General features: G+C 47.9%; 1 protein-coding gene across 16 annotated transcripts in view; it reads left to right on the top strand.

Annotated features, from left to right (window-relative positions):
• Nucleotides 1-24,091, top strand: part of UBTF (upstream binding transcription factor) — a 63,907-nt gene that overhangs the window by 28,023 nt on the left and 11,793 nt on the right. For 10 of the 16 annotated variants that reach the window (XM_084804422.1, XM_084804416.1, XM_084804418.1 and 7 more), the window contains 8 exons: nt 319-360; nt 1,329-1,442; nt 2,159-2,314; nt 13,018-13,173; nt 20,711-20,821; nt 21,477-21,565; nt 22,276-22,465; nt 23,089-23,136. In XM_084804422.1, the coding sequence (XP_084660548.1) occupies nt 319-360; nt 1,329-1,442; nt 2,159-2,314; nt 13,018-13,173; nt 20,711-20,821; nt 21,477-21,565; nt 22,276-22,465; nt 23,089-23,136 (906 nt within the window). The remainder of the gene's footprint in view (nt 1-318; nt 361-1,328; nt 1,443-2,158; nt 2,315-13,017; nt 13,174-20,710; nt 20,822-21,476; nt 21,566-22,275; nt 22,466-23,088; nt 23,137-24,091) is intronic. The other 6 variants (XM_084804429.1, XM_084804426.1, XM_084804424.1 and 3 more) reach the window with 1 other exon arrangement.

The following is a 24,091-nucleotide window of genomic DNA, read 5'->3' as shown; positions in this document are numbered from 1 at the left end:
CCCTTCCCCCAGTGTCCCGTTGCTCCGGATACTACAGTTACCTTTGGTGTTGGGAGATTGGGTACCTCTTAGTAGGCTGTGCTTTACTTGGGGCTGCAAGTTGTGGACTCTTCTCAGAGTCATTCATTCAGGCATCTGAAAAGATGTTCCAATCCTGAATCCAAACACCTATTGGGAGGTCTAGAAACTTGCCCTTGGCAATCCGCCAGCAGTTGAATGGTTTTGGGAGACAAATCAGGAGTGGAGACGGAGCAGGAGAAGGCAAAAAGCTTGGCACACCCTAGTAACTGACTCCCTTTTGCTGCTTTGCCCCTACAGAAAAAGAAAGATTATGAAATTGAGCTCTTGCGTTTCCTGGAGGTGAGTGTGACCCAAAATGTTCTGCCAGCTGATGTGCGTGCTTAACTATCTCCTATTAAAATGAATTGATCTTAAAAGTACTTGACTTAGACTGGCCATGCCCACTGCATTGCACTGATTTTTAGGATCTTCTGGGTAGAATGTGATCTACAAATACTTGTTTTTTAAAGCTCTCAAAACTGCAAGAACAGACTTTTCAGTGATCCTTAGTGATGAGGCCCCAACCCCAACAGCCCTGCTCCATCCCACAACAGAACGTGCCTCTTGTACTGAGGGGGCTGTGAACTGGGCCTCCTTATCAGAAGCCCTTTGCTGGGGGAGAGACTGGCTCACGTGTGAAGAAGCAGGCTCAATTCAGACATCTCACCAGCCATAGTTTGTGCTAACCACACTTCAGAATCTAAAGCATGGCTTGAGCTTCCAAATCTATAGACAAGCCATAGCTGAGAGCTACTTGTTTGCCTGTATGTCAGTGCAGACGTCAGCCAAAAGCATAATTAAGCTCCCATTACCATAGTTATGGATGATAACTGAATTGACCCGCGACCTCAACTGTGCGTGACCCAGGTCATTGAGGGCTGATAGCTATTGGCAGCCTGCACAATTGCTTTAGAATAGTCGGCATGTCTCTCTTTTCCTCTCCCTTGCCACCACAACACCACATCCTGTGAGAACTGAAGTTTCCAGATGGTCTTCAGAAGCAGCTTACTTATTCCGGAGTGGGGGTGGGGTGGAAGGGAGAAGAAGCCCGTGTAGATGCTGGCCTGCTGATGTAATACTCCCCTGGGAGACTCCTCAAGAGGAAGTGGGCAGCCATGTTCCTCACCACCTGAAGCTTCCCACTGAAGGTGCTGCCAAATTACATATAGAATTTTCTAGATAGGTGCAAGAGAGAAAATAAAATACAGCGCAGTGTCCAGGAAACCATCACCCATTTCTGAGTTTTGTTTCGGCTTTTTGTTGTTTAGAGCCTACCTGAAGAAGAACAACAGAGGGTTCTGGGAGAGGAGAAGATGCTGGGAGTAAACAAGAAAGGTGCCACCAGCCCGGCCTCTAAGAAGTCCTCACCAGATGCCAGCAAGGTGAGTGACACATACCCCTCCAGGGGTGAGGGCAACAAGCAGGATGCATTGTGGGTATGTGTGCATTTTCGCATTTAAGCAGTGGGATGAATCTGACTTTTAAACCAGCCTCAAGACTTCACTTAAAATGGCTGCCGGCTTTGTTTTGGAAATGTGACCAAAAAATCCATCCACATTTAAGGTTTCTCATAGAGAGATAGATGGGTTGTCAGCAGGTTTGAAGAATGTTTGCTTGATTTGCCTTATAACTTAGTAACTGAATAATCAGTTAAAATACATTTGCATATGCCCCCAAATCCAATACAGTGCCTTGCTGAGATATTGTAGGAAGTGTGAGGTAATTGACTGTTAATAATAAGTTACCACTTCCATTGTTATATATAAATACCCATCTTTAGTTTTTTCTTTTTCATTTCCTTTTCATTACAATAATGCACCTGAACCAAAATAGCCTTAAAAGATAAATTTGTGTTTAATTTGCAGCCCCACCAATTAAAATTTGAACTTGCTGGTAAAAATGGCTTCCCTCACTGATTAATCAGCTAAAGTGTTAGTTAGTTGATCAACCTACTGGGCAAGTTTTTGCAGTCCTAAAAATAAGCCTCCCCATTTTTTCCTCCTCTTCTTACTTGCTTTTTTCCAACGCTTAAAAACAGAAAACAAAGATACAAACTCAAAAGTTCCACAACCACGAGTCCCTTTGTGCTCTTTAACAGGGAGGTTCTGAGAAACCCAAACGGCCCGTTTCTGCTATGTTTATCTTCTCGGAGGAGAAACGCAAGCAGCTGCAGGAGGAGCGACCCGAACTGTCGGAGAGCGAACTGACCCGGCTGCTGGCACGGATGTGGAATGATCTTTCAGAGAAAAAAAAGGTTGTTTAATCAATAATGCACATTCTCCTTTCCATATTTTTGGGGGGGAGGAGTGGGGGAACATGTATTCCTGGGTATCTCAAAGTCAGCTGGATTTTTTTTTCGGTTGACTTAGATGAAACCAGGATCTTGACCCTCTCCCTCACCCTTAAAAAAAGAAAAGATAAAACCTGCTAGAACCCTACAGAAGGTTCTGGAACATCCCAGAGCCATTGGTTCTCTGTAGAAGGCACCAAGCAGCTCCGTCACATTCTGGGCGCTCCTACCATTCCATCTTGCGTTACCTCTGCTCATTTTTCTCCAATTTGGGGGGTGGGGGGAGCCAGACCTCAACAATCCCTTCGCCTGTGCGAACGTGGGCAAAATGTGAGCCCCGTGCGCATTCTATACTAGCCACCTCCCAGCGCATCTGTGAATATTGCATGGAGCCAAAAGGGAGAGGTCTTGAGGCTTGGTTTAGAAGCCTGAGAAAGGAGGGTGTGTGGGGCCTTTTGGAAGTTGGCTAGACGCCGTGACCTGGTTGATCAGCAGGTAGGGGAAAGAGTCCATTTGAGTGGAGCTGGAGTTGGTGTGGGTTGGCTGTGCGTGTTGGAGGCTGACTTGGGGTGAAGACCGATAGCTATGTATCAAGCAGTACGTTACTGCGGTGGGCATGGCATCATGTGGGACAGCAGTGGCTTGCAGCATCCACCCAAGAGCCGAAGAGAATTTTACCACACGTTTGCAACCAGTCAGAAATCCAAGAAAGCAGTGGGAGCTTCTTCCTTCATGGGAGCATGTATTCCTTCTAGAGCATGTATTGGGTTTCTGTTTTTAACCTTTGTTAGCTCCCTTGAGTTTCACGTATTGACTGAAAATGCAGGATATAAATAAGCACAGCCAACTGGTCGGTCACATCCTGGGGTAAGTTACCACGTGGTAAATGGCTGCCCACCCTCTTCTATTGGCGGCGTTCGGGATATTTTAGGAGTGGAGACAAATGGGACCTGGGGCTGGATTGGGGTAATAAGGAGCCATGCTGAGGAAACCTCCCTGCATATGTGTGTGTGCATATGCGCCACCCATATACCTCATAGGTGTGACTTGTCTCTGTAACCATTGGGGCCTAGAAATGTGCTTTTATAAAGAGAGAGAGAGGGAGAGGAAGGCCCAGGGGGAGAGGGGGAGAAACCTGGAGAGAGAGGAAGGCACAGGGAGAGAGAGGCAGAAGGGTGCAGAGAGAGAGACATGCGCGCGCACACAGAGAGGGGCGGAGAGAGCGAGGGTGGCAGAGGGGCAGGTAGAGTGGCAGAGGGAGAGAGGCACAGAGCAGGTGGCAGAGGCACAGAGAGGGAGGCATGGAAGGAGGGGGTCAGAGGAGTAGGGAGAGGGTGGGGCAGGGAGAGTCAAGGAGGGAGGCATGGGGGGAGAGGGAGAGGTGGGGAGGGAGATGCAGGGGGAGAGGGAGAGGTGGGGAGAGGGAGGCACAGAGAGGGAGCGGCAAGGAGAGAGGGAGGCGCAGAGGGAGCTAGAGAGAGAGAGGCAGGGTGAGAGGGAGGCGCAGAGAAAGAGGCGCAGAGAGGAGTAGAGAGGGAGGCGCAGAGAGGAGTGGAGAGGGAGGCGCAGAGGGGATGGGGTGGAGAGAGAGAAGCAGAGAGAGACAGGTGGACAGAAAGAGAGGGAGGCCAAAAGAAAAGGAATTAAATGAAAACTGGGATGCCTAGCAAACAGGATTCAGATTAGTCTAGCCATATTTCAACTATTTGTACAACTGACAACAATCTTGCATTGAAGCTGCCAAGGATGCCTTGTTTTTGAACTGTTAATCTGTCAGCCTGCTCTGTCCTTTGTATGAGAGGTTTCAGTTTCAAACCATCAGAAGAGGTTGGTTGCCTTTATGAGAGATGCAGAAAAGTGTGTGCGCGTGTGTGTTTGCTTGGGGTCTTTTTTACTGTCCTGGGGTCATATTTGATGGGGTCAGACTTCACTTAAGCAGTTTTCTAATGCAAGAGAGGCAGTATCTAGAAGGGATAGAGCAGGGGTGCACAGTCTCTCGGCCACGTGTGGCCCTCCTGTGACCCTCCCCCCAAGCCAGCTGAAGGATGTCTCCACCCCACCACTGCTCCAGCTCCAGTTCCCTCAGCTTTGGACTCCCTCTCACAGCAGATAACACCCTTCCCCCCTTCCTCTGTGGCTGATCAGCTGTACCTGCTCCTTCCTCGGCCGCTTCCTCAAACAGTCTTTCCCGTTTCCAGGAGGACGTTCTGGGAGCCCTGTTTGGAAGGCAGGAGAGCAGCAAGAGCTCTGCGACTCCCACGCTGTGACTCTGGCACTGAGCGCTGTGGCTGCAGCCACTGCTGTTGGCCATGGGAGAGGAGCGCACTTTTCCAAGGAATCGCGATTAAGCAAGCGAAACGAAATGCATGTATACATGGAAATAGAGGAAACAAATTTAAGCACACCATTCAGGGAGTGGAGAGTTGGGAGTGAAAGGGAAACCAGAACTTGGAATAAACGCAACACATGAAAATTTATTTATTTATTTGTAGCTGAAGCTCTCTGGGCGGTTCACAAAAGCATTAAATGAATGAAATAAATTGCTTGGGAAAATAAAGGAAGGGCGCAATCCTATGGGATGCATACTCATAAGCCTCCGAACTTGGAGGCTTACAAGTATCCTATGCAGAGCGCTTTTTAGCTAGATGGGTGACTTCGCCCATCCAGCAGAGGCTTCGGGGAAGGCGTCTTGGGACAGCTGAGGTTGCCTCATATTCCCACGTCCCCAGTCTCCTCCCTCCCTGGCCCTGGGAATGCCCCCTTTCCCCTCCTACGAACTCGCTTTTTCGAGCTTGTAACAGCAGCTGGCGCAGTTCTCTCCTCACTGGCTGCGAGGGGGCAGGGGAGGGGCAGGGAGGGCGGTTTCCTGGCTCCTAGCTCAGAGTGCTGTCTCTGAGCTCAGAGCCACGAAACCGAAGAATTCTATGTTCTCCAGATGCTGTCGAGGGGGCGTAGGATTGCTCTGTAAATAAATTAAGCCAGGCATTCAGTGTGGGAAAATAAAGGAATTATATGGAGAGAAATGGGAACGTAAGGTAATGGAAAACAAATGGATGGGAGATTTTTCACTGCCTGATTGGCGTGCATGTGCATGCATGTAAACATGTGTATGTGCATGCACACATGTGCAGTCCTCAGCTGAAAACAGATGTGGCCCATATGGTTGAAAAGGGTGTGTACTGTTTCTGTAGAGAGAACAGAGTTTCAAACCTGAAGCTTTGATGATGTCTGTGGTTTAAGACAGTGTCTGTTCACAGGAGGAGGAGAAAGGTGCATGCCCACAAGATCACTTAAATGTAGCACTCATAAAAAGTTAGTTCCTGTGCTGCCTTACCATATTCCCAAGTTTTTTTTTTAAATAGAGAGAGAATTTAAAGGCAGAAAAATGTTCTTTCGACTGGAAGCAGTGAAGAGTGTTTGATTAAATTTTTCAAACCATTAAAAAGGAAGAAAAAGTTAAATATATTGCACAACAAAATCTTTATTAACCCTACAAACAAATACAATAATAGAAAATAAATCTGGATTTGTATTTTATCGAAACCTCAGATTCCCTCTGGCTCCTGTTTAAATTCAGGCCTTTTTTTTTTTAAGCAAATTAACTAAAGCAGCCAGAGTTTTTTATTGACATATTTTGAGATTTCTGTCCCTCCTTTCTGTGCCCGATCAGCTAACAACAACTTGAAACTAATTCACAAAGCAGTTAACGCATAAAAACACGAATAATAACTTCCTTAAGAGATATCCTTCAATGCATACTTAAAATATTTTACATATGTCCTCTTGAAAACGTGCATGATCCTGCTGGCGAAGGACTCCATACATTGTGGGCCTGCTCTCTGCAGCTAATCTCACTTCTTGCACAGCGAAGATTTTAAGCATGGCCTCTTTGGACTGTCTTAGCAGGCAGGCTCCTATGGGAAGAGGTGCTCCCTATGCTATGCAGGGTCAGGTTGCTTTTTTAAGCCAGCTTGATTTGCGTTCAGAAGCTAATAGGTTGTCAGAAGAAGAGCTCTTCTTCCTGTCTCCATAAGGAAGCGGGCTGGGACAGTTTTATACCAGATGACGTTTCCTTCCGGGGCATTCTTTTGCTCGAGTAGTGAGGATAAGGTGGAAGATCTGAAAAGAACTAGGAACCAGATCTTCATTTCACCGTAGGTTTTTTACAGTTGGGTTTAGAAATTTTGGTAAACATAAAAAGGTAATGTGGGCTTTTGTTTACAAATGGTACTGTTTTGGTATTTTAGTTCCATTGCTAGAAAAATGTGGAGGTGTGGAATTCTTAGGAAAAAAAGTGTAGTCTGGGCTGCACGTATATTGCAAAAAGGACAGGTTGCTTACCTGTAACTGGTTCTTTGAGTGGTCATCTGTACATTCACACATATGGGCTCTGCACCTGTGTGGAGCCTCAATTCAGGAAACTTGTAAAGCTGAGAAAGTTTTGGCGAGGGTCCTCCCCCACTGTCCCATTGCACATGTCCGGAGGGGTTCCTGCCTATTTCCTCAGTTCAATGAGGCCTCGCAACCAAAGGGAGTAGAATGAACAATCACCTTGGTACCAGACATCACATCATGAACACCGAAGTGGGGATGACAGATGACCATTCGAACAACCATAGTTACAGGTAAGCAACCTGTCCTCCTCCTTTGTGGTCTCTGTGCAGCACACATACGGGCGAGTAGCAAGCTCACTTACCAGAAGGGGAACAGTTCTAATGTAGTACAGACGAAAGAACAGCATGGCCAAAGGAACAGTCTGCTCAAGACCTGACATCTAGGTGATAATGCCGCACAAAGATTGATGGTGTTGACCACATTGCCGCACGGCATAACTCTGGAATAGAAACACCCCTGTTGAACGCTATGGACGTCGCCATGGCTTGTATAGAATCCGCTGTCACTTTACCCAGATCCAGGTTTGACAGCCGGTAAGCGAGGGTAATTGTCTGGACTATCAAAGAGGCCAGTCTCTGGTATGATATTGGTAGACCTTTCTTGTTGCCCCCACAACACACAAAAAAGTTTTGGGGACTTTCGAAAAACCTCAGTTTTGGATTTATAGAAAGCTAATGCTCTCCGAGCATCCAAAGCATGCAACTGAGATTCTAACTCCGACTTAGGGGATTGAAAACATGCAGGTAAGATAACATCCTGATTAACATGAAAGCTAGAAACGACTTTCGGTAAAAACTGTAGATCTGGATGAAGCACAACTTTATCTTTGTGGAAAACCATGTCCACTCTGAAGGCTGCTAACTCACTAGCCTGAAGGGCAGACATGACTGCCACTAAAACCACCTTCTAAGACAATAAATAAAAGTTGATTGTAGCGAGGGGTTAGAAAGGCTTAACGGCTCAAGCCTGGAGGACAACTGACAAGCCACCAGCTTGGTATTGGTGGTTTAACTGGAGGCCGGAGATTCTTGACTCAGCAAAGAAATTGTCTGGTAGGAGGGTGTGAAAAAACAGAAAAACCATCTACTGGAGCATGCGAAGCTGAAATCGCCACCAGATAAACTTTAATAGATGAGAATTTAAGTCCTTTTTCGAATAGGGACAACAAAAACTGCAGAACCTGTTGAAGTGAGCAGTTAACCAGGTCTACCTTATTCGTAAAGTGAGAGAACTTTGCCCATTTAAGGGCATAAGAACGTCCAGTGGCTGGCTTCCTAGCTGCCTCAAAGATTACATGAAGCAGTTCTGTGAACTGCAGCACACTTGTCGACTTCGAAGTCTCCATGCCGTTAAGCTCAGTGTTTGGCGATCAGATGTCAAATCAGTCTCACTGAGTCAGGAGGTCCGGCTTCAGTGGGAGCCAGCGATGCTGGTGTCGAGCCCTGCTGAGTAGTGGGGCAAACCACCCCTGCCACAGCCACCATGGGGTGATGAGTATGCAGTCTGTGTTGTCCTTGAGTATCTTCGGCAGCACCTGAGTCAACAGTGGAAATGGCGGGAAAAGGAAGTAGAAGCCCTCAGTCCATCGCAGGAGGAAGGCATCCCCCAAGGAGGCTAGATCTACACCCACTCTGCTGCAATAATTCCTGTACACCGTGTTTTCCTCAGTTGCGAACAGGTCAACCAGAGGCACTCCCCATTGTCTGAACAGGTTGTGGACAACTTCGGGATGGAGTTGCCATTCGTGTGACGCCCGAAAAGATCGAGTTAGCTGGTGTGCTACAACAGTATTGGCTCCAGCAACGTGAACTGCTATTAGGGAAATTTCCCTTGCAATGCACCATTGGAAAATGTCCAGAGTCAATCTCACCAACAGGGCCGATCTTGTTCCCCCTTTTTTGTTTAAATAATAAACAACAGTTGTGTTGTCTGACACCACTTGTACAATCCGGCCCTAGAGCTCCAATTCGAAAGCCCTCAGTGCTTTCTGTACTGCAAGCAACTCGAAGTTTTTATGTCTGCCCTTTTCCGATCCTGTCCAGAGGTTCTATACTCTAGAGAGATCCACAGTGAGCTCCCCATCCCCATAGAGATGCGTCCGCCATTATCACTTTCAAGGGGGATGGGTGGCGGAATGGCGCTCCTAGAAGTTGAGGTAGGGACATCCACCAACAGAGAGACCGTCTTATCCCTCCAGGGAGTGTCAGATGAGTGTGTTGCGTATCCCCTGCGAGGTCGAAGACTGTGATGAACCATAGTTGGAGGGTCCTCATTCGAAGGTGGGCAAATGGAACCACCGCAGTCGTAGCCTCCATCAACCCTAGAAGTCTCTGTACCGTAAAAGCAGTGATGGTATTGGAGAAAGGAACTTGGTTCACTGAGGCAACTAGCACGCCTGCGCAATCCCATGGGAGGAAAGCATGACCTTGATGAGAATCCAGAAGTGCGCCTATAAACTGCATGACTTGGGTCGGTTCCATGAAAGATTTTTGGATATTACGTAGAGCCCGGGGGCCTCCGGAAGATCGCAGGTAAGTGATACCGAGCAAAGGAGGTTCGTGATGGTGCCACTAGCAACCAGTCATCTATGTAAGGAAAGAGATTGACTCCCTGCAGTTGTAGATAAGCACACATCCCTGCCATGCATTTCATAAAAACTCCCTGGGCTGTCGAGAGGCCGAATGGAAGAACACGGAACTGGTACGCCTGCGCTCCAATGGCGAAACGAAGATAACGTTTACTTGACCATTTGATCACTGTATGAAAATATGCGTCTTCAAGATCAGTGGAGGTGAACCAGTTTCCCCTCTGCAGCAGTGGCAGGATGGTAGGCAACGTGGTCATATGGAGTTTCCTGGGTGCGATAAAGAAATTTACGTCGCGTAGATCCAAGATTGGGCGGAGCCCTCCATCCCTCTTTGGGTGACGAGGATTCTTTCGAAGGCTTTATTCCTTTATGACTCTTACAGATACTAATCCCTAGCAACTAAGCAAGGAACTGCACTGGGGATAGATAGCAGAGTAGCCTAAGCTCCAGGAAAAGGCAGTTGGTCCCCGTTTGAAGGAGAACCACGGGAAGACACTGAACTTACGGGCTATGGAGAGATCCTCCCTCTTTCTCTTGGGTCCTCGGGATGCGACCGTTGTTTGAGCGCCAAACGAGCGGAGCACCTCCTTTTGGCGCCCTCCATCTGTCGTCGCTCTCTGCGCCGAGTATCCAGCAAGCCCCTCTCCAGCACTCTCTCACTGCCAGGGTCTCTATCTATTCCAGGAATGCTGCCAGGAGGAATCTTTGCCAGCTGCTGTGCTTGTGAGAGATGAGAGAGCTCCTCCCACGGATTGCTGTTCTTAGAATCAGAACTGTTCTGGGGCTCTATGGGCCCAGTTTCCACCCTGACATCCTCAACACAGATTAATGCTGCTACTGTTGTTGCCTTTGGTGGTGTTCACCCTGCTGTCTTTGTTGGTGAAAGCCTGGATGTCTAAACTAACGGCAAGGTTGAACTGGGCCGGAGGTTGGGGAAGTCCCATTTTCTTAGCCATAGTTTTTGCCTTCTGGATAGAGTCCATGGTGTAATCTGTAGTCGCATTGAACAAACCCACATCATCAAAAGGGAGGTCCTAAATTCTGGACCTAGCTTCCTAAGACAATCCAGCCTACCTCAACCAGGCATGCCTCCTCAGCACGACTGCCCCAGTCATTGCTTTTGCCCCACAATTTGTATGATGATGGGCAGTGTTTATCTGTTGTCTTGCCACTCAGGTCGCTTCTGCCTGGAACACCCTGGCCAGTTCCCTCTGGTCTTCAGGTAGGTAGTCACAAAGCGACCCCACTTTTTCCCAGAGGAACATTTGATACCATGCCATTGTCGCTTGATAGTTAGCAACCCTAAGACTCAGTGTTGCAGATGAATAAACCCTGTGGCCCATGAGATGCAATCTCTGCCCTTCCTTATCTACTGGGGTGGAGTGAGTCTTGTGAGAACGGCTCTGCGTCGATTTGACAATTATAGAGTTTGGGCATGGGTGAGTAAACAGGAAGTCATCGTGTTTTTCCAACACTGTACAAGCTTTCCAGTCTCTTTGAAGTAGGAGTCATGGACACTGGTGCCTTCCACGACTGTTTGACAGTTTGTAGAAGCGTTGGCAAGAAAAGAATGGCCCCTGGCATCGATGTCTCTACAATGACCACGTCAAACACAGGGTCTTTCAGCCTTTCATCAGGCTGTTGGGTGTCCATGTCCAGAGACTGTGCCATTCTCAGGATATGCTCAGAGAACTGGTTCAAGTCCTCTGAGGATGACATTGGGTCCTGAGATCCTACTGCTCCATCAGCGACGAGATTGTCGGGGCCACTGAAGAGTAGGAGGCTGAATTGGATTGGTAGTTATTCCTAACGGAGTGCAGGGATGCCTATGGATGAGACGGGAGATCTTCCTCGCGCTCTCTAGGATGTTGAAGCCGCAACCTGAGGATCGGTGGCAAAGGTAGCAGCATCGAGGGAGCCCAATCCAGTTTGGGTTCTCCCCATCAATGAGATACACCCTCCACTGGGGGATGCAACAACATAGCCGTTGGAATGGGTCTCGAGCGACGCGAGTCCAAATCCATATAGTCATAAAAATGATCGCGCTGCCTGCAGTCATCCCAATAGTAGGTAGGACGAGGAGGCCACTCCAATCTCCCTTCCCAATCTGATACCAGTGAATGTGAACGATGTTGCGGACGAGGTACATAACGAGGATCCATCCTACAGTCTCAAGCATAGTAACTCGTGGGGGACTCTTGATGTTGAGGTAAGTATGCTGGTGGTTGATGAGGCTTCACCTGTTCCCTGTCAAGAGGGGGAGGAGTTGAATCCCTGATCTCTCCCTCAGATGTCGAAACAATCTGTACTGTGCCGATCCTCTGTATCAACAGCTGCAGCATCCTGGGTCTCAGTACCGAAGTCTCAGACCTCTTCGGTATTGGTGAATCTAGCAGAGGTGGCAGCAGTGGAAATTCTGCCTCCAATTTTTTTCTCAGTTTTCCTCTTTTTTTCTGGGTCAGAGGTCTTAGGCATCTGAGCCTTTTTGAAGAACTTTTGAGCTGTAGACAGAGTCAACAACCTCCCCAGAGTAAAAGGCTTCTCTGTCCTGCCTGTGGCACGGGAGGAGAGGAGGGGGTTTGGACTCTACCACATGGGCACGCCTCTACCACATGCACCTCTCCTAAGCAGAAGAGGCACAGGGAGTGCTTGTCTGAGGGTGGCAGTTTACTCCCACACTGGGAACACTTCCGAAAGGGCACCTTCAAGGCCATATGCCCTGAGGCGATCCACAGGAGATCAAAGATAGCTCTCTCTCAAAAAGAAAAAACAGTGTCTAAGAACAATAAAACAAGAAAAATAAGCTCAAAGAATGAAAGAACGATAGGGAGAAGAGACACAAATAGAATAAAAAGCTCAGCGGAATATTTTCCAAATGCAGTCCTAACAGATGACATTCCCAACGAGGCACCACAGCTGGCGGTCAAAGAAGAACTGAGGGAATAGGCGGGAACTCCTCCGGGCATGCACAATGGGGTGGTGGGGGAGGGTTCCCGCCAAAGCTTCCTCAGCTTTACCAGTTTCCCGAATTGAGGCTCCTCACAGGCACGGAGCCCATATGTGATGCATAGAGACCACGAAGAAGAACCTGCTGTTCCTTTACTTTGCATCTCCCTCCCTCAAAATCTGTGGCACTGGATCACTGGTTGGGAAGACATGTTTGTTGCCAGCACCACTGTCCACTCTGAAGAAGGAAATAGTTTTCTGCATCTAATAAAGCAAAAGTCTGAAACAGACTTCTCAGACTTTTCTAAACACTGAAAGTATTAAGTGAATCTTGCCCACATTTATTTGTCTGCTATGGAATCCTCTGTGTTGCAGACGATTCTGGGGCGTGTTGTAGGAACACACACACAGTTCACATGGGAAAACTAGCCAGGTCTGTTAGGCCCCATGGTCACCCTGTGTGAACGGAGTGCGTGCCCTAGAGCATGACCAATATTTGCCTGTGGCTGTGCATTGCAAGAAGGATCCATAGTGGTGTGTATGTGGTCATCAGTTGCCATTGCCAATTTTCGCTTTGAGGAACTCTGGTAAGCTTCTGTCAGAACCCCTGGGTTCTCTGAAACACAGTTTTAGGGCATAACTACATTGACTTTCAGTAAGCCAGTTTTTTCTTTCATTCTTACTGCTTAGTCCTGCTTACCTCAAAGGTTTTGACCACCTATGGTGTTTTCTTACCCAGGCCAAGTACAAAGCTCGTGAGGCTGCCATGAAAGCTCAGACAGAGAAAAAGCATGGTTCTGACAAGGAGGATCGTGGCAAACTTCCTGAGTCACCCAAGACTGCTGAGGAGATCTGGCAGCAAAGTGTCATTGGAGATTATCTTGCCCGCTTTAAGGTAAAGTGAGAGAGTGGAGAGGGCAGGAATGACCGAGGGAGTGAATATTGGTGTCCCTGTCAAAAATTGAACCTCTGTCTTTTCCTGAATCGAACAGTTTTTTTTTTCACATTATTTGAGAGAGCCCATGGATAAGTGATTACTGCCCTGGGGATGAGAGTTCACTCCAAGTTAGCTTGAATCTCAAGCATGTAAAACTAATACAGGGGAGTGTTTTTACACTCACTGGATTGGTCTTGGCTTTGGTCCTGTTTAAGAGCAGGAGGCAACAGGAAGAACTAAAGGCCTACTACTTTAGGGACACAATCGATGGTAACTAAATGGTCCAAATTGAAACTCATCTTACAACTTTCATATTGGATGTTCTAATTTGTTTAACTAGTTAAAATACACACGTGCACACACACATATTTTTTAGGCTCAAAGTGGCTTTCATTAAAATACAAATTCATTTAAACAATAGAATTTGAACAAAGCCATAAACAATAAAAACACTACAACACATTCAACACATTCAACAAACCAACACTACTGATTTAGAGTAGCCGCCAATCCAGTCAGCCTCCAGAAGTCACTCAAAAGTCACTGAACCAGCAGTCTTTTCAGAATGCCACAGGGAAGAGCTGGTCCTTGACCTCCACAAGGAAGTAACTCCAGGGTTTTCTCACAACTATTTTTATTTCATTCATGCTTCATACTACTAAAGGGATTGTGGCTTAGCTGTTTCAAGGTAGACCTACTAACTTGCCACATGCAACCAAACACACACACCCTTTGAAAATCAAAACTATACTGTGGATCCTGTTGTAAGTTTTCCCATGTTGAATCAGTTGCTGAGCTGACTTGACCTCGACCCAAAGTGGAACAGTTGTACCATTTGATGGTTTGACTCCCTGGATGCAGCAAGCTGTAACCAAAATGGCCATTTGTCTTAGGCATGGAATTCAGATGTGAGACTGCTTTGAAATGTGGTGGGGCTTGTGTATTGGCCACACACCCTATGTATGTACAGGACTACATTCCCTCCTGCTTTAAGAAAAACCCTTGAAGAGTATTATCATCTGCTGTGAAAATATTCCCCCAAAGTTAGGAAATCCAATAGCAACATTAAAATAAGTCATCCCTTGATTGTTGTTTTTTTAAACCTGGCCTTTGAGTGCCAGCCCAGCTTATAAGACTTTTGTGCATGGCTTCCATAAGATTGTGAGGCTGTGGTGATCCTCCATGGAAGAGAGTTCCAGAGAAACTTCTGCATATGCCTGTAATCATTATGTAAACCTGGAGCGTGGAAGATTATATTAAGAGGGCTGCTGTGGTCTGTTTTTCTTTGGGGAAGGGAATATAGGGCAGGGCAGAATGCAGTAGATTGCTGTTCTTCCTGCTTCCAGGGCAGGGTCGGGCAAACTTCCCACAGGACTTGAGCGTTGCTTTTGTAGCCATCCTCACGTGCCTTGAGGAGTGGGATGAGGACGTTCTCTCAGAAGCCACTGCACGAGGCATCCTTTATCAGGGAAGCCAGGCAGGTTGTGTGACTGCACAGATGACTACTCGAAGAACCTTGGGTCTGGAGGCAGGAGCTGGCAGCCTTCAGAAGAAGGCCCATGAGAATAAGGAGTGTAAGACAGTCCTACCAAAAGCCACATCAGCCTCTGCGGAGACATCCAGGGTATAGTGCTTCAGAAAAATGGATGACATGGACTGCATAGCTGCCTTGTGCAAATCAGGTGTGGGGATTCCCCAGTGGAAGGCAGAGGAAGTAACGATAGGTCTAGTGGAGTGAGCGGCCTCTTTGATAGCTACTGGGATACACTAGCAAGTGATTTCATAGCAAAAGCTAATAGGTCCTGTAGAGAGAACTAGCGGCCCTTCCTTAGCCCCATGTAGCAATGGGAAAGGTTGTTGCCTTTGAAAAAAGGTCCCATTCTCTGCTGATAAAGGGCAACACTCTCTGGACATCCAGTGTATGAAGGAACAGTCTTTACTATCCAAAGATTTGCGGGAGGGGAGCGTTGGTCTTCTGCAATGCAGAAGCCCATTACAGTCTTCAGGCGGAAGCTACATCTAGATAAAGGATCACCTTATCGTGATTGCAATCACAGAAAAAGATGGGTCATGTTGAAACACGTTCAGTGTTTGGAAGACAAAAGGCATAGATCTCATGTTCTTTGTAATGGTATACTAATGGGATACTTACAGGATGCTGTGCCGGTGCAGAGCATCGTTGAAACCTTCTAGAGCTTATGCGTCGACAATTTCGGTGGCATATTACGCCCTCTTAGCCCAGCATGTCTGGCAACGACTCTCCAGGGTTTCAGGTAGGAGTCTTGGTCCTGCCTGGTGATGCCAGTGATTGAACCCAGGACCTTCTCCATGCAAAGCACATGCTCTACCACTGAGCTACAGCCCAGTAGCCATACCATGAGGGCACATTGGGCTCAGGAATTTCACATCAGCTTTCTCAAACTTGATGCTGCTTTCTTCACACAGATTATTCCAGCCCATGCTGCATGGCACTGTTGTCATGTGGCCATAAAATATTAGATATTCAAACAAGGGAGCCTAGGCCTTTGGGATTGGTGCATCCTGCAAGGAATTGCTCACGCTGCTGTTCATTTTGCTGGAATCAACAATGTCTGGCTGACAAGTTAAGTAGGACCACCACCCCTTCTCACAAATGGTCATCTGGATGATGCTATCTGGCTCTGGTTCTCCACCAGTGGGACACTGTCATGGAACATGGGAGGCAGAAATAGATGCTAAGTGAACTCTCAGAGAAGAAATAGACAATCCTGGACATTAAAACTGCAAAAGGCAGAAGTGGCCTGGAACAGGGATTAAATTCCTAGTGCTGAGCAAAATTCGAAAAGTGAGTCTCGTTGCTGGGCATATGGTTTGCTGACGGAAGGTGTGGAGTTGAGTAAGACCGCCTGTAGCAGTTGGGAGGTCCCTAAGAACGCTAAATCCTCCAAGCAGTTCATTTCAATATGTAGACATCGTGGTGAAGGATTCACCCACTGTACTGGGAAGAGAGACCATGTGCTCTGAACAGCTTTGTGCAGGACTCTGGGAACAAGGGGAATGGGGTGGAAAGCATACATGGGCGGTCCCTTCCATCATCTCATAAAGGCCCACAGTGGCCACGGGTCCATGCCTCGTCTGCTGCAGAAACTAGGATTTGCATTTACTGGGGTTGTGAAGAGGTCAGTTGGAAGACATATCCAGAGTCAGAAGCTGGGAATCAAGGACTACATGTACATGGATTTCCTGGCCTTGCTTAACATCTCTGTTGTTGAAGCCCAGTAGATGAATTGATGTAAGGAGAATATTGTTGATGGGACCCAATCCCAGAAGCTCATAGCCAGGAGGCTGAGACCCCCCTCCCTTGCTTGCTGATGTAGAGTTGGGTGACCATGTTGTTGGTGGCTGTCCATACTTCCACTTTGTCCTAGAGGAAGGGAGGAAATTAAACCAAAGCTCTGGGAACAGCTAGCACCCCGAGGCAGTAGATGTATATTGGTCACTGCTTGAGTCCATGGTCTGTTGACTGTCTGCATACTGCAGCCTTCCCCAGCCTGGTGCGCTCCAGATGTTTGGACTTCCAACTGCCAGCAACCCCAACCAGCATGATCAACGGTCAGGAATGCTGGGAGTTACAGTCCAAAACATCTGAAGGGGACCAGATCAGGGAAGGCTGGTGTACAGCAATGGGCAGTGCATCCCCAGCAAGAAGCAAAGGTTATGATAGGGATGGAGTGAGGAGTCTCATGGATTGATGGTTCTGAAGGGAATTGAACATGCACAGAGGAGCCTCAGCTGCGACAGGCACACGTAAACATGGGCAAAGTGAATGACCAACGCAGGTGGTATCATAAGCCCAATTAGGCTTTGGATTTCAGCCATTTGGAGGGTTGCCAAAGGAAGCTGTGGACTAGAGGACATAAGGTTCAGTCCTATGGCAGGGAGGCACTGCCGGTATCTGAACTGAGAATTTTGCCAACTGAAATGGGTGTGGTGTGTTAGTATAAGATAGGGTCTTTCTCATTTGATATATTGACTAAGCAAAATGATCCAACTGATCTTGGAATCATAGAACAGTAGGGTTGGAAGGGGCCTACAAGACCATCGAGTCCAACCCTGCTCAGTGCAGGAATCCAACTCAAAGTGGCTGTCCAGCCTCGTCTTGAACGCCTCCAGTGTGGGAGAGCCCACCACCTCCCTAGGGAATTGGGTCCATTGTCGTATTGCTCTAACAGTCAGGAAGTTTTTCCTGATGTTCAGCCGGAATCTGGCTTCCTGTCACTTGAGCACTCTGGCATGATCGAGGAGAGATCCTGGGCTTCCTCTCTGTGACAACCTTTCAAGTCCTTGAACAGTGTCATCCTATCTCCCCTCAGACTTCTCAAGGCTAAACCTGCCCAGTTCTTTCAGTCTCTCCTCATAGGGCTTTGTTTCCAGTCCCCTGATCATCTTCGTTGCCCTCCCCTGAACCCTCCCCCAGTTTGTCTGCATCCTTCTTAAAGGGTGGTTCCCAGAACTGGACACAGTACTCCAGATGAGGCCTAACCAGTGCTGAGTAGAGGGGAACTAGTACTTCCCGGGATTTGGAAGCTATGTTTCTATTAAGGCAGCCCAAAATAGCATTTGCCTTTTTTGTAGCCACATCACATTGTTGGCTCATATTCAGCTTGTAATCGACAACAGTTCCAAGATCCTTCTCACTTGTAGTGTTGTTCAGCCACGTATCCCCCATCTTGTAACTCTGCATTTGGTTTCTTTTTTCTAGGTGCAGAACTTGGCATTTATCCCTATTAAAGTTCATTCTGTTTTCTGCCCAGCACTATAGCCTATCAAGGTCACTTTGAATTCTGTTTCTGTCTTCCAGGGTATTCGTTATCCCGCCCAATTTTGTGTCATCTGCAAATCTGATCAGCATTCCCTGCACTACCTCCTCCAAGTCATTAATAAAGATGTTGAAGAGCACTGGGCCCAGGACTGAGCCCTGCGGTACCCCGCTCATAACCTCTCCCCAGTTTGAGAAGATCCCACTGATAAGCACTCTCTGAGTCCGATTCTGTAGCCAACTGTGGATCCACCAGATAGTTGAGCTAGTTTGCTCATCGGGGCACTCTGTCGAAAGCTTTGCTGAAGTCGAGGTGTATTATGTCCACAGCATTCCCACAGTCCACAAGGGAGGTGACCTGATCAAAAAATGAGATCAGATTCGTCTGGCAGGATTTGTTCTTGACAAATCCATGTTGGCTTCGAGTAATCACTGCATTGTTTTCAAGGTGCTTACAGATGGAGTGCTATATGATCTGCTCCAGAATTTCCCCAGGGATTGATGTCAGACTGACTGGTCTGTAGTTCCCAGGTTCCTCCTTTTTACCCTTTTTGAAGATAGGGACAACATTAGCCCTATTCCAGTCATCTGGCACTTCACTTTAATGGGACTGGGGAAGTACATGGCATTGGTACTGGCCAATTTTGACACTAAGCTTAAGGAACCTCCTGTGTTGTGGACAGATGGAACTGTGAAAGTGTGTGGCCTGTCTGACTGCGGGGAAATATGCTTCAAAGTCTATGAAAGCAAATCGGCCACCAGCATGACACAAGATATTAGGGTTATCATACAGAATTCCCTGGGAGTGAAGAAAGCATTTTCTACCCCTTGTAAGTTCAGCATGATTCACGGGCCTCCATCTTTTGTGCGGTGCGTGTGTATTAGCTTTACCAGGTGTATTTCTATGGCTTTTTTGTGCAGGAGAGCACTGGCCTCTTGAAGCAGGAGAGGTGTTGGATTAGTGAAGCAAAAGATGTCTGAGGTGGCAAAAGCATCAGAGGAGGTGAAAGACAGAGAGGATCCATCCCATGGTTTGAACATTTCTCAAGGGTCTGAAGAACTTGCACCCACCAGTCTTTAGGCCAATTCCTACCTGGAGTCTGTCCATAGTATGGACGGCTTTGATGTCCAACCCATTTGAACCCCCTGCCCTCTCTGACCTTAGATTGCTCACCTTCAGGGCGTTCTTCTTTGTCGCCATCACATCCAGACATCAAGCAAGTGAACTAGCAGCTCTTAGGTCTGATCCCCTTCTGCTGTTCTCCATAAGGACAAAGTGGTGCTCAGACCAGAGCTGACCTTTCTACCCAAGGTTGTTTCATCTTTTCATTTGAATCAGGATATTATCCTTCCTGTCTTTTTTTCCTGAACTCCGCCTCATCTTTGTAGTCCTCTCTCCACACTTTCGATGTATGGGGGGGGTTCAGGCCTTCTGCCTTCATCAAACATCCTCATTTTGGAAGATTCAGAAACTCTTTGTCTGCTATAGGAGCAAAAATAAACGACTTGCCATCTCAATTTGGGCCACTTCAGTTTGGGTTTCGGAAACGGTTAATCTTTGCTATGCTCTGGCTCAACTCCCAGTACCACACTATTCCACCATGGGCGTCATTTCCTCAATTGCCTTTTCAAGGTCCATTGCTTTTCAGGAATTATGTAGGGTCACAGCCCACAATGTTCATCAAACTTTTCTCCCTCAGTGTTCATGCACAAAAAGACGAGCACTGCTGGCTTCTATATTGAACTGACCACCTGTTTCCACCCAAGTCAGCTGGCTAATCACCCTTGTGTGTGATGCACAGAGACCACAAATAGGTAGTTGCACAACTCACCTTCCTACCCTGCTTCAGGTGTTCCCATGTGGTTTCACCATTCCTCTCAATCTGGGACCATCACTGCGGCATCTTCAGAGAAACCGAGGGGAAAGGCGAGAGCTCTGCGCTAGGCATGCACAGGGGAGGGGGGTCTTCCTGCCTAAAAGTCTCAGCTCTAGAACGTTCTGATGCAGGCACAGAACCTATATGTGTGAATGTATGGATGACCAGTCGAAGAACGACCTGTCCTGTGGGAATCAGCTACTGTATCTCTATACGAAGAGTGTGACTTTCTCCACAAAGAGGCAGAGGGCCTCAGATTCCTGATTGCTCATGGCATGGTCTGCTGAGAAATGCTGTCTGAGGTCACAGATTCCAGCTTGGGATCTTCTTTGAGAGGTCCAAGGAGGAGATGAATGAGGGGCAGCTACCATCTGACAGGGAGGGGAAGAATGCCAAACAAATGGAGCGGTGGAAGGCACAGTAGCAGAAAGGGTGATAACTGGAACTGCAGCTCCCATAGTCCTCAGGACTGATACCGGTACTGTGGGTTGGCTCGGTAGCGGTAATTTGGATATTGACAGTGAGGGCCAAAGGCTGCAGAGATGGCTGCAAGTCTTTGAGTGGAAAGGGACTTAAATCCCAGTGCCTGGTTAGCACTGTAAGGCTGTTTTGCACAGCTGCAGAACCCATAGGCATAACTGCATAGGAGATCACCCCCCCACACACACACACAGTTTAGAGGTAAGCAGCCTGCCTTTTTGAAATAATGGTAGGCCTGAAAACATGATATACTTACAGTATGGCCAAAGTGGGGAAGTTGTGAGCTCTGCACTTTATGGAGTCTGCCAACTATGTAGTAACACCCTTTCTTCTGCTTTAGAATGACCGTGGGAAAGCCCTAAAAGCCATGGAAGCCACCTGGAATAACATGGAGAAAAAGGAGAAGTTGATGTGGATCAAGAAAGCAGCAGAAGATCAGAAACGATATGAGGTTGGTGGTGGTGTTCGTTCATTTCCTAAAAAGAGCCGTCTGTTTCGGAATGATGGCAGTGCAGCAAGGGTGGGCGTGTCGCGCAGTTCCCCAGGAATGCAGAGAAGTGGCTGCAGAATGCGGCATCTCGGCCTCATGGGGTCTCCGCTTGCATTTTAAAAGGGGAGTAAGGAACAGCAGCAAGTGTCTAGCTGCAGGGAAAGATGCTTCAGAGTATGCAGGCAGTCCCAACTGACATCTCGCATGCCAGTGAGGTGGCAGGATAAAATGCGGTGCCACTTGAACAGATTGCAGGATTCAGCTTTTTTCTTGGCACAGAATTTGGATTGCCTGAGCACTAAATTGTGATCTTTGTTTTTCGTACTGTGTTCACACAGCTCCTCTGCTGTATAGCTTAGGAATGGAATCTCTAGTACGTGCCGCAAATTTCTGTGTACAGAAAGTTTCCGTTTTAAATTCTAAAGCAGGGAACTAGTTTTCATGGTTGTTGAGGGAAGCTAATGGAGGCCAGCGTTTGCTGCTGAAGCCTCTGGCATCTGAGTGAGGTAGCAGAGGCAGGAGAGAGCCTTTTATAATTTCCTGATCTTCTCCCCTTGAGTTGGGCATGGCTTCTCCATTTCTTCATTCTGTTTCTTCCTCCTTTTCTTTTTTGCAGCGAGAGCTGAGTGAGATGAGGGCACCACCGTGCTCAACAAATGCCTCCAAGAAAATGAAATTCCAGGGTGAGCCGAAGAAACCCCCTATGTGAGTACTGGTGTCTGGGAGTGGGATGGTGGTGGGTGGTTGTATGTTTGTATTCAGGGGTTCATTTTTTGGCTTTAGTACATGCAGGTAAGTCAACTTGTGGGTGGGGAGTTGGCCAGTTATGTATGAGAGAGGCTTATTTTACTTCACTTTATTTCTGTAGCATGCCTTATAACCAATGTTCTCAAAGTGTTTTTGCAAAATAAACTTTTAAAAGAGCCTCAGAAGCCTAAACCACTTTAGAATGAACACACGCACCAGAGAGTGCAGAAAAGCTTCCAAAAAGGACTTACTGTAATTCTCCAAAAGCTTTGTGAAGCTAAGAGATTTCACCGGTTTCCTGCCTGGAAGAAAGAAGAGAAGGCCAGTAGGCCTTGCTGGGGAGGCCATTCAAGGTCTGGGCTCGTTGCACACACACGCCCCTTGCAGGATTCCTGCTGCTGAAGGCTAGGCTACTCCATGTCAGGGACAGGGGCAGGGCAGGGAGTGGGGCTGCTCGAGTGGGGACTAGCCCTGCTGCTGATGCCTTCCGGAGCCCAGCCGCTGATCGCCAGGTCAGCTGCTGTGTCTGTAGCCCCGCCTTTTCTTAACCGTGCCAAGGTGGGTGGAATGTGTGGTGCCTGCGGAGGCAGCCCTAGGCCCCACCATCATTCTCTCTCCCTGCAACTCACTCAGATGTCCTCCCTCCGTGCCTTGTGTGTTCCCACCAGGAACGGGTATCAGAAGTTTTCTCAGGAGCTGCTGTCGAACGGCGAACTCAACCACCTCCCTCTGAAGGAGCGGATGGTGGAGATCGGGAGCCGCTGGCAGCGCATATCCCAGAGCCAAAAGGAGCAGTACAAGAAGCTGGCCGAAGAGCAGCAGAAGCAGTACAAAGTGCACCTGGACGTGTGGCTCAAGGTGAGCTGTGGGCTGGCGGGAGGGAGCAGGGGTGGGACATCCCGCGGATGACGGGGAAAACTGCCTACGCTGAGCCATACGGCCCTTCGCCTGCTGCCCTGCAAGCAGAGGCCTCCCTTTCTGTTTGCGTCTGCGCTCAGCCCTGCACTCCCCCAGCTTTTCTCAGCAGTGCGCAGGCCTGAGCCCCATGTGAGCTTTTGAGCCCGATCTCCTGCCTATCTCCGACGTTCTCTGCTGCCCTGCCTCACGGATCACCTCGCGTCACAAAGCTCCTGCCTTGTTTGTATACCTTGTCTGAGGTCTTTGTTTTGTTATTTTTCCTCCGTCCAAAACAAACTTCCACTACCCTCGCAGCATTCGCACAGCTTTTCAGCATTCTCAGACCTCCATTCCCTATCTGTAAGATAGGAGGAATGGTTCATAAGGCAAAATTCAGTGAAGGACAGTAAACTCCTTGCGAGAAATGCAGGTTTGAAGTGCTGATGGGGAACGATTAGTAAGTGGAAATGCATTCTGGTTGCTCAGGATGGCTATTTTTGGAGCAGTCGTTGCCCACTCCCCATGTTTCAAACCATTCTGTCAGGCTTTAATCTTGTCCCCCCCCCCCTTTGTCTTCTCTGCAGAGTTTGTCACCGCAAGAGAGAGCTGCATACAAAGAACACACCTCCAGTGTTAGTGTCTTGCAAGTATTTGGGGATGAGGGTGTGCAGGGGTGGGACTAGCAGGGGTCTTTCTTGAGCCTTGCCCCTAACACGCAGCGCAGCTTGGAAGGGGCTGCAGCTCGGTGAAAGGAAGGCAGCATTTGCACCTCTGAGACCTTGAGCACTATGTTCCGCCCTTGTAGTTAGGATCTTGGTTTAAGGGGACGATTCATGTTTTCAGAGACGCTGGAGGCTATCAATGGGTACTAGTCATGATGGCTATATATTACCTCTAATATTGGAGGCAGTATGCCTCTGAATGCCAGTTGCTGGGGAACCTGAACGGGAGGGTGCTCTTATACTCTGTGGGCATCTCACAGGCATCTGGGTGGCCACTGTGTGAATAGAATGCTGGACTAGAGAGGCCTTTTGGTCCGATTCAGCAGGTCTGTTTTTGTGATCTTTGAGTTGGCCTAATAAGGGTATACACTAATACGAATTTTTGGCATTTTTCTTACAGCCAACATGGCTGCTTTTTCTTTTTCTAAAGTAGGGACCAGCTGTGCAGTCCTAATCTTGTTTACTCAGAGATAGTCCCTGGCAGCTCAGTGGGACTTGGTAGAGAGTAAGTGTGTTAGGATTGCAGCTCAGTGGCCTGTTTAGAGTATTTTTACTCTATTTTGTTTAACAGTCTTAAGAGCTACAAAGAAGGTGAAAATGGTCTGGGACTCTAGACCAAGAGTCTCTAACACGGCACCTGCCAACCTGTTTTCTCCCTCTGCAGATGACTGGAGCAATTCCTCCATTCACTTGTACAGGGTGGGGAGGAAAGACCTTGCGGAAAAATGGCTATGGGGGAGAGGTCCACGCCCCACCAAGGAATCTTGGGACAACAGAGTCCTTGACAGGGACCTCCCCCACACCCCCGGCCAGTTTTCAGCCCGGGAGCTTTTTCTCACCCCATGCAAATGAATGGAGAATTTGC

Source organism: Heloderma suspectum, chromosome 6, assembly GCF_057233095.1.
Source record: "Heloderma suspectum isolate Gila_16-S chromosome 6, 16-S_ref, whole genome shotgun sequence".
In the NCBI taxonomy this organism is placed as follows: Eukaryota; Metazoa; Chordata; class Lepidosauria; order Squamata; family Helodermatidae; genus Heloderma; species Heloderma suspectum.
This window is presented reverse-complemented; position numbering and strand designations above follow the sequence as displayed.